Source organism: Anopheles marshallii, chromosome 2 (assembly GCF_943734725.1).
Source record: "Anopheles marshallii chromosome 2, idAnoMarsDA_429_01, whole genome shotgun sequence".
Taxonomy (NCBI): Eukaryota; Metazoa; Arthropoda; class Insecta; order Diptera; family Culicidae; genus Anopheles; species Anopheles marshallii.
In genome coordinates, this window is record NC_071326.1 from 66770192 (window position 1) to 66787136 (window position 16945).

Sequence of the window (16945 nt, forward strand, 5' to 3'; positions counted from 1 at the left end):
CGGCTATTCGAGCGCCCTGCCGTGTTGGGCGTGCATGTGGCTTAGTTTGCGCAGATTTCAACCCACCATCACGGGATGGAGTGTGATCAAATGACTCTCTTGACGTGCAGAGTCTATCATTACGCATTAATGGGAGTACAAACATCGGGGAGATGTAAAACAAAAATTATCGAACACCGGCATAAAGCTATCAAGCGAAATTGAAGCACGAAAACGAATGATAGCGCGCTCGTGCGTATGTTCACTTTCCCTTTTGTTTTGATCCGTATCTTCGCGCACCAACCGTCAGCTTTAACGGCTGGCATTATGCGTTGGGTTTCATATTTCTTACAGTTGCGTGAGAAAGTGAATAATTTTGCTTGACGATTAGAAAAAAAAACATAATTTATTATTTCACTTTTAACATAATGCTACGTACGATGACAGGAAATGTGTCAGAAATTACACAAAAAGTATCTGTTTTGATCTTGGACAAACGGTGCGGTCTCTGTGATGTCTGCCGAACAGTTAGTGGCCAACAGGAATGCCTAGCTGCACCTGTCCCTAATAGACCCACAAATATAGTTTATAGTCGGAAAACGGCTGACTAAACATATATATTCCATGTTTGTCATTAAATTATAGCTAACTAACTAAAAAAACCCTCGGAAACCCACGTTTTTCCGGACGTCAGAGTTCAATACCCCCTTCTGGAGCAGCTTAAACGCAAACCAACCGGACAACCGGAAAGAAATTTTAGAAAAATCATCAACTCATTTAGAAAATAGCCACATGCGCACATATGACGTCAAGCTAAATATGTTGTCGGAAGAGTCAAAAACATACACACATGTGGAAGAACGACAAGACAATGTATGATTCGGCAGTAAAAGGAAAACAGGAAAACCTTCATCAGATTGGCCGTAAGATGTACCATCCACCGTGGTGGAATGCAATGAATTGCATTAAGCAAGCTTCACTGATCATCTGTGTTAGCGGGCGGCGCTCAAACAACCGTTTCCTGCAAACGTTGGCCACCACTAACACACACACACATATGTTTCTTCCTTTCCTTTCGTCTTGCCAAACACAGATAGTGTTTAACGCGAGCGTCTTAAAATGTTGTACGAAACTATTCATCTCTTATCGAGTGGCCTGCAACTCCGTCCACCGCGAAACGATTCCCGAACGCTATTTGGGTGGCAAAAAGTGTAATAGAAACAACAACAAAAAATGACAAAATTATACCCTACCGGGCATATGAACGGTATTAACAAACTGGTTTTCGCTAAATTATTCATCAATCTATCCTCCCACCGCCCTCCGGTAGCGTAGGATACATAATTTTCACGCGAAATAGAGGCATTTGCTATGATAAATATCATTAGCTTCATGTTTTCCCAACCACACACACACAGAGAAAATACTGCAAAATTCCCATTGCCCACAATTGGAGATGTCGATTTCTGTGTCTGAAAAACTGGCAGAAAGCTTCGCAGCTGGCAAAAACTAGGTTGCGCACTTTGGGTAGATATCTCCCAATTTTTCATCCCTTCCTAAAGAGGAAAGCCAACGATGAGATAAGCTCTATCGAAAGCAGCAACTCAGTGGCCGGCAAGCAGATAAATATGGAGCTGTTGGACAACATTGAACATTGAAGATATATCCAAACTTCTCTCTCTCTTTCTCTCTCTCTCTATCTCTCTCTCTCTCTCTTTCATAGTATAGCATTTGAACACAAAAAATGACACAAAGGTATCATTTTTGCGCAACCGAACAATTAGAAAAAATCGATTAAAATTTAGCTTAAAATTCATTTCATTTGAAACAATACATAAAACTGACTATTAAAATAATTTTTATTCAGTTGTTTTCGTTAAAAAAATTTGTTAACATTTTTCGCACACGGGAAACATAACCTAACTTGGCTCAGATCAGCTAGCAAAATTCGTTGTTTTGACATTTATCGAGCTTGGGTTAGCTGCTTTTATTAGGAAACCAATCTATTTTTTTCCTAGGCTTAATCTGGCGTGTCATTTGTATGGCAGGCTGTAAGCGGATAAGTCTGGAAACGTTAAAACGCATACAAAAAATAGGCTTAGAATATGATTCCGGTCATTTCTGGCTTACAAGACTTATTTTACCACGTAGCCAGATAGTCAATTGCTACGGAGGATTGGTCCGAATGGGATTTTTGGACTAGAATAGTTCTTCGATTATTTATTTAATACATTTTAAGAGAGTTATATATATATATATTCATTTCAGAATATTGAAAAAATAAAACTACATTACCTCCGGTGGTGAATAAAACAGTAACAATTATTTTTAAAAACATATTTTAAGTGCTGCATCTTTTTTTTTTTCGTTAGAACGGCCTGGCCGTATCGACTTATTTTACCACGTAGCCGGATAATCAGTCCTTGCTACGGGGTATTGGCCCGGATGGGATTTTGGTCCGGTCCGTTCGTGTGAAGACCGGCTCCGCTACCATCACGCCACCGGGCCGCCCTAGTGCTGCATCTTATAAACTAAAGATTATTTGACTTGATAGTAATTTTACTCTAAGCCTCTTATATACGTGAATACTAAAGAGATGCACTTGGAGTTCCTGAACCATGGATCATTTTTAGTAGCACCTGAGCCATACATTGCCGACCACTGCCCCTGGACGTCTAAGCGCACCAAGCTGCGACCAACGCAAGCTGACCAGCAGACCGAACGCAATCGGCACGCCATCGAAAAATATCGTCTCTTCTTATTCCCACCGGTTCCGGTGTTCCTGAGCGCTGTTTTCTTTCCCTCGGTTCCATCTTCGGTTGCATTTTTTCCCTTCATCATCATCACTATCGTCATCGTCATCACGATCATCAGCCCGCTTTCCTTCCCTGTATAACCGCCCGCGGTTTCGGTTTCTTTTTCAATGGGCAATAAATTAAAATTCTGCCTCTTAATTTAATTTCGTTGTCTCGTGTGAATGGTGCGCCAAGGGAGTCGGGGAAATTGGGGACGTAGAAGGGGGTACGAAGCATCGTGTGGAACCAGAAGGTTGCAGAGAGTCGGCGTGTGATAGCTTTCACCTCACACACACCGCGGGGAGAATTGGAAGGAAGTAATCCAGTTAAGTTCCTATAAGTAAAGCACCCTTCTTGTTTGATTAATTGTTCTGAGATTTACACGTGGACCACAAACCCCTTATCACACACACACACAAATGGTACCACCAAATTAACTAACTTTTAATATGAATTTCATGTTTGTTTTACTGGACAAATCATATTCGAACATGATCTAACCTCAATTTGTATATCTTACCATGGTTTGTGCAGATAAACAAACAAAACTCGTGAAAGCTCCTGCAGTTCGCACAAACCCGAAGCCGGTAGTCATTAAACCGGGTTTCAAACGAGTCAAAAATGCATCCCCACCGAGGGTGTGTGAGTGAATTGTGCTTCCGATGTAGCGTGGGGGATTTACCTCTCCACTGATAAGCAGCACACACGCCCGAGGAGCATAAATAATCATTGGAGTTTTGTGCGTCTTAAGCCGTCTGCGCGAGACGGGTGTGGCGTTTGTGCTCCCAGCCCTAGTAATGCATGAACCTTTGGCCCTTGTTTTAAAAATTCAAAACATCAACACCATCACGACATGATGTGTCACATGTAGCTAGTGTTGCTGCACCCATTTTCCCGTGTCGCCGAAGCCCCGCCCGCCTTCTGTCAGAAAAATAGACACAAATGATAAGAAGCACGTTCCCAACCCATCGGGGAATGGAAGGAAAAGCAGCCTTTTGTATAAATCCGGTTTAGCGTCGGAATAAAGGGGAGGGACACTCGGGTGGCAGAGATGGGCGAATAAATGGAAAATAAATACCCAGTTTTGTGGTGCCACTGTCAATGGAAATCGGCGAAAGGCCACACGGCGAAAGGTGACACAAAGCTTGGGGTCGGTGAAAACGGAACACTGGCGAGGTGAGAGCGAAAGTGGTTCCCTTGCCGCACGGGGTGGAAAGTAGATAGTAGATCATCCCACCCTTCCTGTTCGCCACCAACCGTGGCAGGTTGATTTGCAATGTTGATAAACAGTGTTCGACAAATGGTTTTATGTTTCTGAAAGGTAATTAAAAGCTTTGTTGGGTTTACTTTTGCTTTCGCTTTTGGTAATCTCCATTATCGCATTCCTTTTTCATCGAAAGCTTAAGATCATGCTTTAAATCTTCTATAATTTGGGATGTTATTTTTTTAAAGAAAAATTTCTATTACGTTAATATTGGAGTTCATTGAAGATGACTACAAATTCGTCATTTTTTTAATTATAACAATTTCATTAACTCAAAATTCCTTTCAGAACACAATGGCCATGTTTAAGTGACTTTCAACAGCTTACACCAGACCGAGACTACTAAAACATTGAAAAACAATTACATATAATCCCTTGTTTTTTTGCAAAATTAAATAAGAGGCAGAATGAATCGGACCATTACGCTTGACGTGGTTGATGCACTTTGCGAAATTGCGAACTCTCCGCTGTGCATACACCGAGTCATCGGGCTTGCGCTTTGCTCAGGAATGAGAACACGGTGTGTATATGTATGCACTTGTGTGCCCGTTTATTGTACATATATCGCGGAATTTGATAAGCATTTCTTCAACGGTTTATATTTTTTTTCTTATTATTGCCACTCAACGGAGGTCTTTTTTGGTCGATTATGATGACGATAACCGGGCCATGGCGGTTCATTTCTTTGGGCTTTACGTACACAAAACAGCTGGCAAACGAACGAAGGAATGCAGTGGAATGTGTAACTGGGAAAGGTATGGCTGTACATCACCTAGGCAGGTTAAAAAAGTTTGTTACAACAATCGAGTGTGAATTGTTCAAATTGTTGACAGCTTTATATTCGCGAAACTTAAAAAGATGGATGAGTCTCTGGGAAAAGAACACCGAAAGGGAAAACAAGAACAGTAACACAAGTAGATAAGATACGATCAATCAGCGGTTTGGTCAATCGGTGTTATCTGTGTTGTCATATTTGCGCCCTTTGTTTTCAAACATACACTACAGAGTGTGTGGTGACGAATTCCAACAACACAACGCTTAAAGAGAATGCATTTTAGGTTGCTCAAAATTCAGGAATGGTAACGAAGTTGTGTTAATCTACTTGTGAATCATTTCCAGGAAAAACAAGCGCTTCATTCAAGGTGCATAGCCGATTGAATATTGGACAAATACCAATGTTCAACAAACATTAAATAATGTTCCTGGTTTGGTTTTGAATCTTTTACGACATTATGCAAAAAAATAGTCAGGAGAAACAACATTCGTTAGCTAATGTCATATTAGAACACTGTTTGTTTGTTATGTAAATTTACCGAGTTCTAATGGGTGCGTTGTAATTCATCCCATTACCTTGACTTTTGGAATGTAATTTAAAGTTTATTCACTGCGACAAAATCTCGTCTAAATTTGATTGATCAAATTCTCCACTTAAACTGTCCGAGAAAAGCATCAGATGACGGTTTTCCACACCTAAACATTGCGCACACAAAGAAAGTCCGAGCAACATCGTTAGACGAATACACTCGTACACACACTGTCACCTCGCGCTGTCTGACAAGAATGCTCTACATTTCACCCCAAACTGTTGCGCAAACTCGCCTACTAGATGGGGGTTTGATAGTTGACTACAAAGGCTCACACTACAGATTGTTTGCCCAAACAAGGAACACTCAGATCCGTTCATTCTCAGAGCTACACATTTCGTCGATGGATGCCCTCCGCAAACTGGAAAGCTTTTCAAACGTCATGTTTCCCCCTTTGTGAAACGGTGACCATGGCCTTGTGCATCTTCCTCGCACAAGGTGACAGCCAAAAGTGTTCGATTCTACGCATTAGCGGGCAGGTTTTGTTAATGCGGAATAATTTTCTTGAAACTCTAGTACCAAAACATTACTTACAAATCTGGATTCCTGGGTTTCCATGTCGTACGCAGACCGTGTTGATGGTTGCTGATGTTGGTTTTCCATGGTTTACTCTGCTGGGGCGGTTTTCCACGCTTTTTTCCTTTTATCGTTGTTGTTCTCTTTCTCTCTCTCTCGTTCTCACACACAGTCAAAGTTCAGTGGTGCGTTGCGAACGATGTAAAATGCATCACCAAACGCTTCTTCGCCGTGCATTGATGAGACGAACGAAGGTGTGAGCGGTGAGGGGATGTGGCGGGGAGCGGTGGAGGAGAGTGACAATTTTTGCTGCAACTTATGCTCTCACCCAGCAACGCGCACGGGTTGCCGTGGGATGATGATGTGAGAACAGGTTGCATACGGTGGTGCCGTGACCAGGATACTCGGTTCACCTACAGAACGCAAAAACCACAAAACGGTACGCCTTTCAGTTGCAATGGGACCGACCGCGGTACGAGAGGGGCCCAGCGCGAGGTATATGTCAGCAACCCCGCACAAATCGAACCGATGACGAAATCGCGCACAACGATGAACCCCACACAGGCGGCTATACGCAAAAAAACAGCGAACCACACCGATTCACAGATGAGTAATCCAAGTAACCTCTCCCGATCGAAATCGAACACAGAGTGCGCAGGGGGGTTGGAGGAGATGAGACGTGTTGGTGGTGGATTTAAGTCGCGGAGGATGGACCTTTGCAGCTGGTGCAAATGCTCCCGAATTTACGACCACCTGAACCGTTCACTTCCGGTAACGCGCTCGCAACACTTCCGTATGGATGGAAAAATCAACCTTTCAGCGAAAGCCTCATCAATTGGGCTCCGGTTTTGACATCATTTCTTTCCACTCGTTTTTTTTTCTTTCTTCATTCAATACACTCGACACACACATGCATACACGCACACACACACACGCTCTTACACGTACAACACACGCGACACACACTTTCGCTTCCTCGTTTACCGTCGTGGTAGTAGTGAGCTCGCACACACATTCACACACACTTTTCACGGAACAGCATATTTTCTAACTTTACATTTATTTGCTGTTGCTTTGGATTTGATACTTATGCACACTTGACGCTTCGAACCGAAATGGAAAAAGTTGAATTTCACTAGCCACCTGGACACGCACACACAACACTTCTGAGTGCCGATTTGCAAGATTCGAGACCTATCCAAGTGACATACACACGTCGGCTTTACACTTTACGGCAATTCAATCATTCACGGAATTGCAAACCAGAGACACACATTCCCACTAAACGCGCAGCATCTTTATCCCACACAGAACACTTTTTCACTTTGTTTGCAAGTTTTCTTTGCACTTTGACCGAAATTCTTACACTCCACTGCTGCTGCTGCTGCTGCTAATGCACACTCTGCGCGTTCTTCCACGGTGGACTAAATAACGATATCATTTCTAACTTGTTCTGCCCTATAATACGTTTACGCCTCGTATGCCCACAGCGAGGGCGTACCACAAAACTAACAGTATACACACGGGTACGCTAAATTACGGTGTAATTTACACTAAATTTATGCTGTTTAGACACGGACGACGAGCGACACACACCCGTCCTGCTCGAGGTTACAAATGGATGTGCCAAGATTCATATATTTGTCAGATCCACCTTCAAGCTTTCGGGCCATGAAGCGCCATCTTGAAACATATGTTCGAAAGTCGTATCTACGCATCTTGATTTATGCTGCGATTGCTCGTGCCCAAATAGCAAAATTGATGGAGAAGTTCAAGATGGAGAAGTGTAGATTTTCAATTCTTCCAACATGATGGATTTTATATTGAGATGAAAAAACACAACAATTATACGACTCTTCATGAATCGGCAAGCACTTTCTCATACACTGAAAAATAAATCGTTCAAGAAAGTAATATGGTTACCAATAACAGTCAAGCAATTTCAAAAAACATAGTCGAACTTTACTTTCTATGCACCTTGGGTACTGCTGTCAGTTCGGTAATCAAGAGAATGTAAATAAACACACAATTCTACCGCGATGCTCTCGCAAGAAGATGTTAATTTTATTGAAAATTCGCTTTCTTATGAAGATAAGGTAAGTGGCAATATATTCAATGTTTTGTTGACTAATTCAAAAATCCACTCTTCTTTGTAGGTATCGCTGATTTTTCTACTGTACGGACACCGGAACCCACAATATGCGCTGCAAATTCTTACCGTAGCGAGTCGAGCTTCGGCTTCCGAGGAAACGAACTTCCTGGTGGACTGGATGAATTACGTGCATCAATCAAGCGATTGGGAGGACGAGTTTCTTGAAGTACTGACTATCATGGAACAGAACCTTTTGCTGCTACGTGCTGGTTACGATGACGATGAGCTGCGGGTGAAATTTTTTCCACGAACGGCTGAAATTGCTTGCTTTGTTCACCCGATGCTGAAGGGATTGTACCACTTTTGTGAACGGCTTAATGATGAGAATACATCCAAACTGGTGAATCAGTTGCAGCGTTCTACGGGCAATCCTTTACAACAGAATCAATGTATGGAAATTACTCTACTTCAACTACTTTGCAACGAAGGTATTCAACTGGGATTGAAACAATCAGGCCAAGAAAGTAACCTTTTGGTGCTAACCGCCGCATGCAAAGCGGTAGAGATGTACGTCGAGAGTGATTTCCTGAAGAGTATCGTATCGCATTTTAATCGTCATCTTTCCCATCAGAATCAGGAACAATCTGATGCTAGCACAAAGAACATTCCCAACATCTCTGATGTATCCGCCGGACACAGTCCATCAGAGTCTGTAATAACGAAGGTACAAACGACACCATCACCTCTGGAATCCTACACATTCCATCCTGAACGAGCAGGTATTGTTTTGCTGATAAACCAATTCACATTTTACCGCGAAACAAACCCAGAGCTTATCGAACTGGTGCCTCCTAGACCTTTGAAAGATCGCAAGGGCACTGAGGTGGACAAAAAAGCATTGGAAAACCTCTTCACGGAGTTTGGGTACGAGCTGATAGTAGAGGAAAACAACACACATCACCAAATATTGCAATCGGTGCAACACGCTGTTCAACGTATAAAATCAATGCACTGTTCATTGGTGGTTTGCCTACTTTCCCATGGTCAGGAAGGTAAGGTGTTCGGTTCGAATAGCATTCCGGTGGAAGTGAAAGCTATCCAGCAACTGATGGCTAATGAACGACTCACTGGGAAACCGAAGCTATTGATCGTGCAGGCTTGCCAGGGTGCGGATCTGCAATCGGCCGTCCCGATACCGAACCACGAACTCGATGGGATTGACGGCGAAGAAAGGACGGCATCGGTGTTTATGGATTTTCTAGTCGCCTGGTCCACCGTGCCTGGATTTGCGTCGATAAGGCACATCGAAAAGGGTTCCTGGTTTATTCAGGAACTGTGTGCAAAATTGCGTCAATTGCATGAAAGGTAAATTTCTCACGGTAATATCTAAATTGAAATAAATCTACGATTGTAACGGTCTTGTTTTTTCAGTGAACATATCATGGATATACTAACAGCTGTGATAAACGATGTATCGAGCAAACGAGGATATGGCAATGAATGCATGGTGCCGATTGTGCAAAGTACATTAAGCAAAAAGCTTTACTTCCAACGAAGAACTTAAACTCAAAGAGTATAAAAATAAGACAAGAGAAACTTATTTTCAAGTGTATCAGTGCCCTTAAATGTTAAGAGTAATAAAATCATGTTTTAAACTGTATTTTGTTAAATTTTTAGAAGGTGTTTTAAGTAGGTTTTACCATTTGTTTGTCCATTGGACCATTGAAGGAAAAGTAAATCTTTAAAATTGCAAAAAACGTAAAAAGGTTTCAAATTAAATGAATAAACACACCGTAACGGTTGGGCCGCATGTTGAAACCATGCGTCCCCATCTAGATCGACGTACGGTGGTCGATGAAACGAAAAGTCAGAAATAATCGATGAACCAAAACCTAGATATCCTTTCTCGCTGGTGTGTATGAAAGGCTAGTCCGATGAAAAGCGACGGTTCGTTGACAGCAACGCCGTCGTCCGTAAATTCCCCACCCAAAATTGCCAACCGAGCAGCAGCAGGCACAGGAAAAATGCGTGTGCACCCCAACGCCAAGTAGTGAAAAAAGCTTCCAAAAACATCCCCTATCCCAACGCGTACCATGGTTATAGTCGAGTGAAAGATGTAGTAGAAAGCTGTAAAGAAGAATGCTCGCCTGCACAACGAAAGAAAAGCTTCAAAGTGATACTAAGCAACCCCGTTTGGGCAGTTTTGTTCTATGGTGTAATCATGTTTGTCGAGTTTATTGAACGTTGGCAATCCTCCGCGTAAAATGTTCCTTTCGTTTATCAATCTTTGTTTGGATTAATGAACGTATCCGTCCCAACCTACGGTGAAGGTAAGCTTTATGGTGAGATTTACAATACGGAATAGCGACGATGTTGCTCGAAGCGTAATTGCACGTGCACAGCCCAGCACAATACCCGTGTGAAGCACAACCCGTTAAAGATGAAAAGTGTTGCAACAGAACACAGCAACGAATTTCATCATACCAATTTCCTCATATGTGTTTAGTGCAATCGTGTAGTCATTGGAAAATACGCTGCAGTATCCTTTCCTGACCCATTCCATTGTGTGTTTGTGTATGCGTGTTCTTTTTTGCATGTGTGTGCCTCGATACTTGACATTAGCGACACAAAGTGGAACAAGCAGAATCGATCAAAAGTGGGAGCCACCTTTTTTCATCGATTTCGCAACGGCGCAACTGTCAGGATACTCGCAGTGGTGGGACACGTACATAAAACACACCCATACCATCGTACCCGACGTTTGCGACGAAAAAGCGCGCCGAAAAAAGAAAGGGCAGCGCTCCCGTCAAAATAAACATAAATGTGTCGCGCGGAAAGAGGGTCCTTGGGACTGTGTTTTCCCTTCGCAACAGGGAAACGGCAGTGTGTTTTAAGCCGTGTATGTGTGCGTGTGTGTGCATGAGTGTTTGTAAGAGTGGATTGAATAAGAGATAAACACACAACTTGTTCGCTTCCGTAAGTCAGCATCCGTGTGCTTCCAGTTTGCTGTGCGTTCTATTTTCCCTAGTGTCCTGCAGGCAAATGCAGCCGTATTGACACTGTTTGACAAGGAAACAGTACCGAGATGGAGTTCTTTGTCTAGATGTCCACCCAGTGTGTACCATTAGCTACGGAATGGGAAGTTGCGAAATGAGCCAAAAATAGACAAATTAAGAACCGGTAGTGTGTAGCTAGAAAGCTTGTCCCGGAGCGTCGTTGACTGGAAGTGTCTCATTAGACTAGCGCAGGTAAACAGTGGCAATCAGAGGCTACATTTTCTTCGTTCTTCCACGTATCAGAAGGTGCCACGGGGTGTTGCTGGCGTAAAGACAACGGCACACAACTAGATCAGCAGGAAGATGCATTACCGCCACGAAGATATTTTGGTGCCACACGTGCGGAATAACCATTCCCTCGGTGTCGCTGCATCAGATGCGAAATATGAACAATCCATCGTTTGGCCCTTCCTCATTCAGGTAAGACTTCCGGTGGAGTGCGTTGTCATGTTTGTTGATAAAATGGCATATTGGTGTCAGTGCGGCTGTTTTATTTCCGTGTCCTTATTCGTTCCAATCAACAGAATGCGATGGAAAATCCGCTTTGCACCTCGACTACATCAACGACATCGACCGTATCCGTACTGCTCTGGACGACGATTGCGGTGTTCGGGATTGTTTACACCTTGCTGGGTAAGAAAAGAAGGATGTTTAGATGAGCCACTTGACCTCGTTTACCTTGAGCTGGAATGTGTTGTGCGCTTCGAGCGTTACCGGATGAATCTTTTCCCCCTTTTTTTTGACGAGCGTCCTTGAGAAGGTTGAAGATGTGACATTTGCGTGTTAGCCTCAGGTGTCGTCATCTGCATTTCGTCCAACCGCCGAGTTGCATTGCCTACTTATAGTGACGAATAGAGATTAGGAAAGATTTATTATGCCTAATAGACTTTTTGGTAGCATTGTGCTACCAATCTGGTGCGGCTCGGTGTTATATTGGTATCGGCTCCGGTCTTCACACGGCAGTATTGGATCAAAATCCAGTCCGGACCAATCTCCCGTACGCCGAACATGACTATTCAACTGCCGGTAAACAAAGTCAAAGAAAGTCAGAAATGCCAGTGCCGATAAAGAAGAGTTACTACCAGTTGAGACGTAATTCCAGTAGGCTTCGTTTTGGGGATACTAATCCTTAAATGAATAAGGGTGACCTTTGGAAAGATTCAGTATATTTCTGATTTACTAAGTTTATTCATTCCGTGTTTCTCAAATCTGACACCCTTTCAGGATATCGATGCCTACGAGCGATAGGATTCCTCACCGGTTTAGCAGCCGGTGCCGGTTGTATAGTGCTGTTGCAGAACAAAAACATAACCGGATTTGGCAACCTAGCGGCACCAGGTTAGTGTCAATGAACGAATTTATCAGTACCATGCGGCTGTACGGGATTCCTGGGTCCTTCTTCCATTTTAGCATTGGCCGTTGTTGCTGGTCTATTCGGTGCAGTACTCGGTTCGACACATCCCATCTCATCCACACTGATAGGAGCTTCCGCTGGTGCATTAGTAGCCGGGGCCACGATTGCCGCCTGCATAGCCACGTTACCTCATTACATATTTGGTGTAAGTTACGTTCAACTTCGTATTCGAGCAAGCGAAAAGATATTAATCTGCAATATCCCTTTTTTCCGTTCCAGGAAAACGAGCTGTTCGTATCCGTCGTCGGTGGAGCCATCATTTGTGCCATTGTGACACTGTTCTGTCCAAAGTTTATGTCCATCATTGCATCCAGCATTATCGGTTCGGCCATGATACTTTGCTCGATCGATTTCTTTATGCACGGACTGAACACGCTTGACTGGGTAAGCAGTAAACGCGGGTCGGAAAATCGGTACACTTGACATCCGCAAATCCCTCCCTTCCGGTTGCAGATCTTTAACATGAAGCCAGACCCAACGCCCCCACCGTGCTGGGGCGGTGTGATCCTGTGCTGTTGGCCCATCTCGTCCGTGCTTGGTGTGCTGGTGCAGAGCTTTGTAACCGCCTGGAAAATCGACCACCGGCGTCAGCTACATCACCGCCGGAGGCGACACTACAAGGGCCGGTCGGGTTCGAGATCGCGCGAAACCCGGGAAGAGGCCCGCCAGCGCAAGTATCGCTATCTGTATCAGGTTCGCACTGCCCGGGGCGATATTATCTCGCAGGTGAGCGTAGTGTGCCATTTCGGGAACCGGATTAGTGCCGATCCCGGTGTTCGGGTGTTTATTTATGGCAAAGTTTTCATTTCCCATAGATTCTTAGATAAGCTGTTCTAAAGCACGGAGTAGCTTTGAATCATAAAAGAAAAGAAAATCGACCATGAGATATAGCGTGAGCGGAAGGTATGGGTTTGTGTGCATGCTTTGCTTCGCCATTTGCCGCTACGTACTTATTCGTTTCTTTATGCTTTTGACAAGTGGAGCACATGTAGCAGCGCAGGTCGCCGCGTGGATTGCATTCGGCAAGGAATGCAATGACCGTACAGTTATCAAAGACTTTTTCTAATTGAGTTCTGAAGAATAGATAGTTAAACACTACACACCCGTTTGGAAGAAGCATTCCAAAAACAACGCCTTAAGAATCACTATCATTACGCTTGTTTAGTCACTCAACAATTATACACCAGTGCCTGAAGCATCTTGTAAATGGTTAGGCATCTTTACTTTCCTGCCTAGTCGTTTAGGCAACGATCTCTCACGCATTGCTGACACACATTTGTGGTCCGTTTTTTGTTTGCTTTATCTTTCAGAATTTTGTGTCCGCCCTACAGAAGCATGTTACCACGGATTCCGGTCCACCGTCGGAAGTGTCCACGAAGCTAGGTTCGAACGATCGCAATACAGCCCGCAGTGACCGCACCCATCTGACCAACCTGCCCGACTCCGACTTCGATAAGATGGATTCGAGCTGCGAGAAACGTTGACAGAAGCTGTCGTCCGTGTCGGGTAAGTAGTACCGGTCGGGCGGTGTTGGGCATCGGCGCAGCGAGCGTCTTTCCCGGCAGTATTCGAGCCGCAGCATTGCCCAGGAGATCGATCGGGAATTGGCACGCACTATGCCACCGGGCAGCGATACTGATCCTCGCTGATTCAATCATCTGTTTTACGATTTAGATTAATACAAGTGTTTTTTTTTACGTTGAAAGCAATTACCACCAGTCGGACGGATCTTTTTGAAACCCCGTGACAAAGAGCAAAACCAAACTTTAACGGTGTTCCATTAGCATTTAGGATGTTGGGCAGGAGTCGAAAGCGATTTACGATTGTTTATTGAATGTGTTGCGTGTGCAATAATGTGCACATAATTGGATGATTCCAAAATCGATAAAAAGTGATGCAAAAGAGGTTACCGAGATGGGTAGATGGATGGAAGGGAATATATGTAGATGGGAAGTGTGACAAATGAAGAAGGAAAAACAACGCGGGAACAATACAAAACAGTTGTAAAGTGGATGCTCGAAGAGCGACTACAAGTGGAAATCCGTGAAAGGGCACGCTAGCACTCAAAGAGCCAGATTTGCACAAGCAAGACAGGGACATAGGCTACACGAAATGTTGCGCGAGAATATCTCTATAGTGAATACAAGTTTTACAAAACCTTAATCCTTAATCGACATTTATACTGAAGTAAGGGTGAAGACGATGGGCGTCAGTGATTATCTTCCGCGAGATTGAATCTAATTCATGATTTTGAGCAGTAATAGCGAAACTAATGACTAAAATACACACTCACACTATAAACAAAGATAAAACGAGCAAAGTAAAACGTGAAACCAAAGTGCAGAAAGGGAGAAGATGCAATGCTAGAAAACGCGAGCGTGCCGAGGATGGTTTACACGAAAGTAATCTTATAAAGGGTAAATAACACATAAAACATCGTAAATCTCATGCAAAGTATGCAAAACTCAACGCTCTTAATCTAAAAGAAACAAGAAAGAAGCAAAACAAGCACAAATCGCACGCCGGGCGAGAAAGCATGCATTTAAAAACAGAAATAACTTAATCGTTAAATAAGCGCAAAGTTAAAGGAATAAAATGGAAACGAAGCTGTACAATGATTAAACATGATGCGAAGGCGCATGAAAGCATAAGCAATGAGATATTGAAACAAGAAAAAAAAAACAAGGAAACAGAACCGTCTAATGGTTCCACCCTCTCCAAAAGAATCAGAAATGTAAGAAAAAGCTAGTGAAATGTATTTTTCGTTGCAATAAACATAATACATACCTAGACTAGGTTATCAAAACAGAATAAGGAAAAAAAGAACGGAAACAGAATGAAGGAAAAAGCAGAATTGTAAAATGATGCAGAAACACAATTGCTAAATAGGGGTTGTCAACAACCATGGTCGTAAGAGATGAGATGCATCTAAATTCAGTTTGGAACTTCTAAAGTGAACAAAACCGAAGTTGTTGCACGGTGAGCAAACAAGGAATCCCACGTGTACAGTTGTAGGGCTATTCGTTCGATGTGTAACTACGCGCGCATTATATCGTTCCAGTGACTAGTGTGACTAACTGTTGTTCTCCTTCTTTTTGTGGTTTGATTTTAACCTTTTTATCGCCACGTATCGAGTGGTTTCGTATGCGCTCGCGCCACTATCGAAACCATTCACTTAAAGCCAGTGTTGTTCGTTTATTACAGATAAACAATTCTTAAAGTAACTAAATGCAGCAAGCTGACATGGTAAAATTGATGGCAAGCTAAATTCGTGCGCAAATTTGAGTGGAGAAGAGTAATAGACGCTTAGTGGAACATTTAAATGGAGGTACGTCGTCAGGCTGCGGTGGTACACGAAACTGTGAAACAATAATGCGAACTGTGAGGGTTTAGTAGAATGGAAAAGGCAGAGTGAAAAAAGGATTTTATCGAATTGTGGAACGCAACGATTGGAGAGATATGGCAAAACAAAAAACCAGGTGCTGTAACGACGTTCCAATGCAGATGCAGAGAGGTTGTGCTTCGCAGTAGAAACGAGGAAATGGACGAACAGGAGCCACACTAACGGAAAGAAGTGTTCCGAAGGCAAAAGGTTAGCTACTTAATGGATGTGTATAGGTTTATAATGGAAGCTCAAATATATAAACAACATATTTTGGAATTAACAAAGGGTGGCAATTTACCTTCATTTGTTTAGCTGTGTTATAGCTCTGAATATCCTAATACCAGGGAGTGAGTGTATTGTTTTATCTGTCAAATTTCTCTCATACCTTTTCTTCTTTTTTAGAATTATTTCCGAATTTTATTCATAAACCTGCAATGCAATCAAAAATTGAACACAATTATTCACTTCTTAGTGCCTTCATTGTCATCTACTTCTACTTGTTATTGTTTATCACTGGAATAGAACTGATTTATAGTTTTTATTTTTTTGGACGGTTGTGTTGGTAGCGGCGCCGGATTTCACACGACAGGACCGTTCCAAAATCCCATCCGAACCAATCCCCCGTACGTTGGACTGACTATCCAGCTACGTGTAAACAAAGTCAAAGAAAGCCAGAAATGGCAGGACTCCTTTAGGTTGTTTTGCCGATAAAGAAGAAGAAGAAGAATAGATTTATTTGATGATTTGCTACTATTTAGTACAAATTTACACTCTTACCACCAAATGTTACACGACCATACGTATTTGTGTTCATTGAAATGAACTAACCGGATGAATTGGTTTGCTTCTTTTTCTCTTCTTTGCATTCATTTTTAAAGGATAATCAGACTCCTCCTACTTTTTTACCCATGCACACGCGCGCACTATGCATGTTTCGATGGACAAAAACATGAGTTTTCTCCAAGTTTTTCCTCTACTGTAGGCATTTAGGATAAAAATCTCATTCGTTCCAGATTTAGACATTTTGAAACATTGTTGTCATTAAAGTACATTCGACACCATTACTGTTTGGCGAAGATT

At 42.9% G+C, this 16945-nt stretch overlaps 3 protein-coding genes across 3 annotated transcripts in view; 2 read left to right on the top strand and 1 right to left on the bottom strand.

Moving 5' to 3' along the window:
- LOC128706757 (patronin) overlaps positions 1-6005 on the bottom strand; it is a 50755-nt gene extending 44750 nt beyond the window's left edge. The window contains exon 1 of the mRNA XM_053801700.1: positions 5937-6005. Coding sequence (XP_053657675.1) covers positions 5937-6005 — 69 coding nt within the window. The remainder of the gene's footprint in view (positions 1-5936) is intronic.
- A 1952-nt stretch (positions 6006-7957) lies between these two features.
- LOC128708683 (caspase-8) lies at positions 7958-9574 on the top strand. The gene is made up of 3 exons (XM_053803663.1): positions 7958-8014; positions 8075-9375; positions 9442-9574. The coding sequence occupies exons 1-3, from the start codon at positions 7958-7960 to the stop codon at positions 9572-9574; spliced, it is 1491 nt and encodes a 496-aa protein (XP_053659638.1).
- A 1795-nt stretch (positions 9575-11369) lies between these two features.
- Positions 11370-13964, top strand: LOC128707746 (transmembrane protein 198). The gene is made up of 7 exons (XM_053802705.1): positions 11370-11486; positions 11591-11699; positions 12291-12404; positions 12477-12625; positions 12700-12864; positions 12934-13206; positions 13791-13964. Exons 1-7 carry the CDS (start codon positions 11370-11372, stop codon positions 13962-13964), a joined length of 1101 nt encoding a protein of 366 aa, XP_053658680.1.
- The last annotated feature ends 2981 nt before the right edge of the window (positions 13965-16945 follow it).

Coding starts and splice junctions, on each gene's coding strand:
- LOC128708683 (XM_053803663.1), top strand. CDS start 7,958: ATGCTCTCGCAAGAAGATGTTAATTTTATTGAAAATTCGCTTTCTTAT. Junction 8,015..8,074: donor CGCTTTCTTATGAAGATAAG/GTAAGTGGCAAT, acceptor TCTTCTTTGTAG/GTATCGCTGATTTTTCTACT. Junction 9,376..9,441: donor TTGCGTCAATTGCATGAAAG/GTAAATTTCTCA, acceptor TTGTTTTTTCAG/TGAACATATCATGGATATAC.
- LOC128707746 (XM_053802705.1), top strand. CDS start 11,370: ATGCATTACCGCCACGAAGATATTTTGGTGCCACACGTGCGGAATAAC. Junction 12,865..12,933: donor GACTGAACACGCTTGACTGG/GTAAGCAGTAAA, acceptor TTCCGGTTGCAG/ATCTTTAACATGAAGCCAGA. Junction 13,207..13,790: donor GGGGCGATATTATCTCGCAG/GTGAGCGTAGTG, acceptor TTTATCTTTCAG/AATTTTGTGTCCGCCCTACA.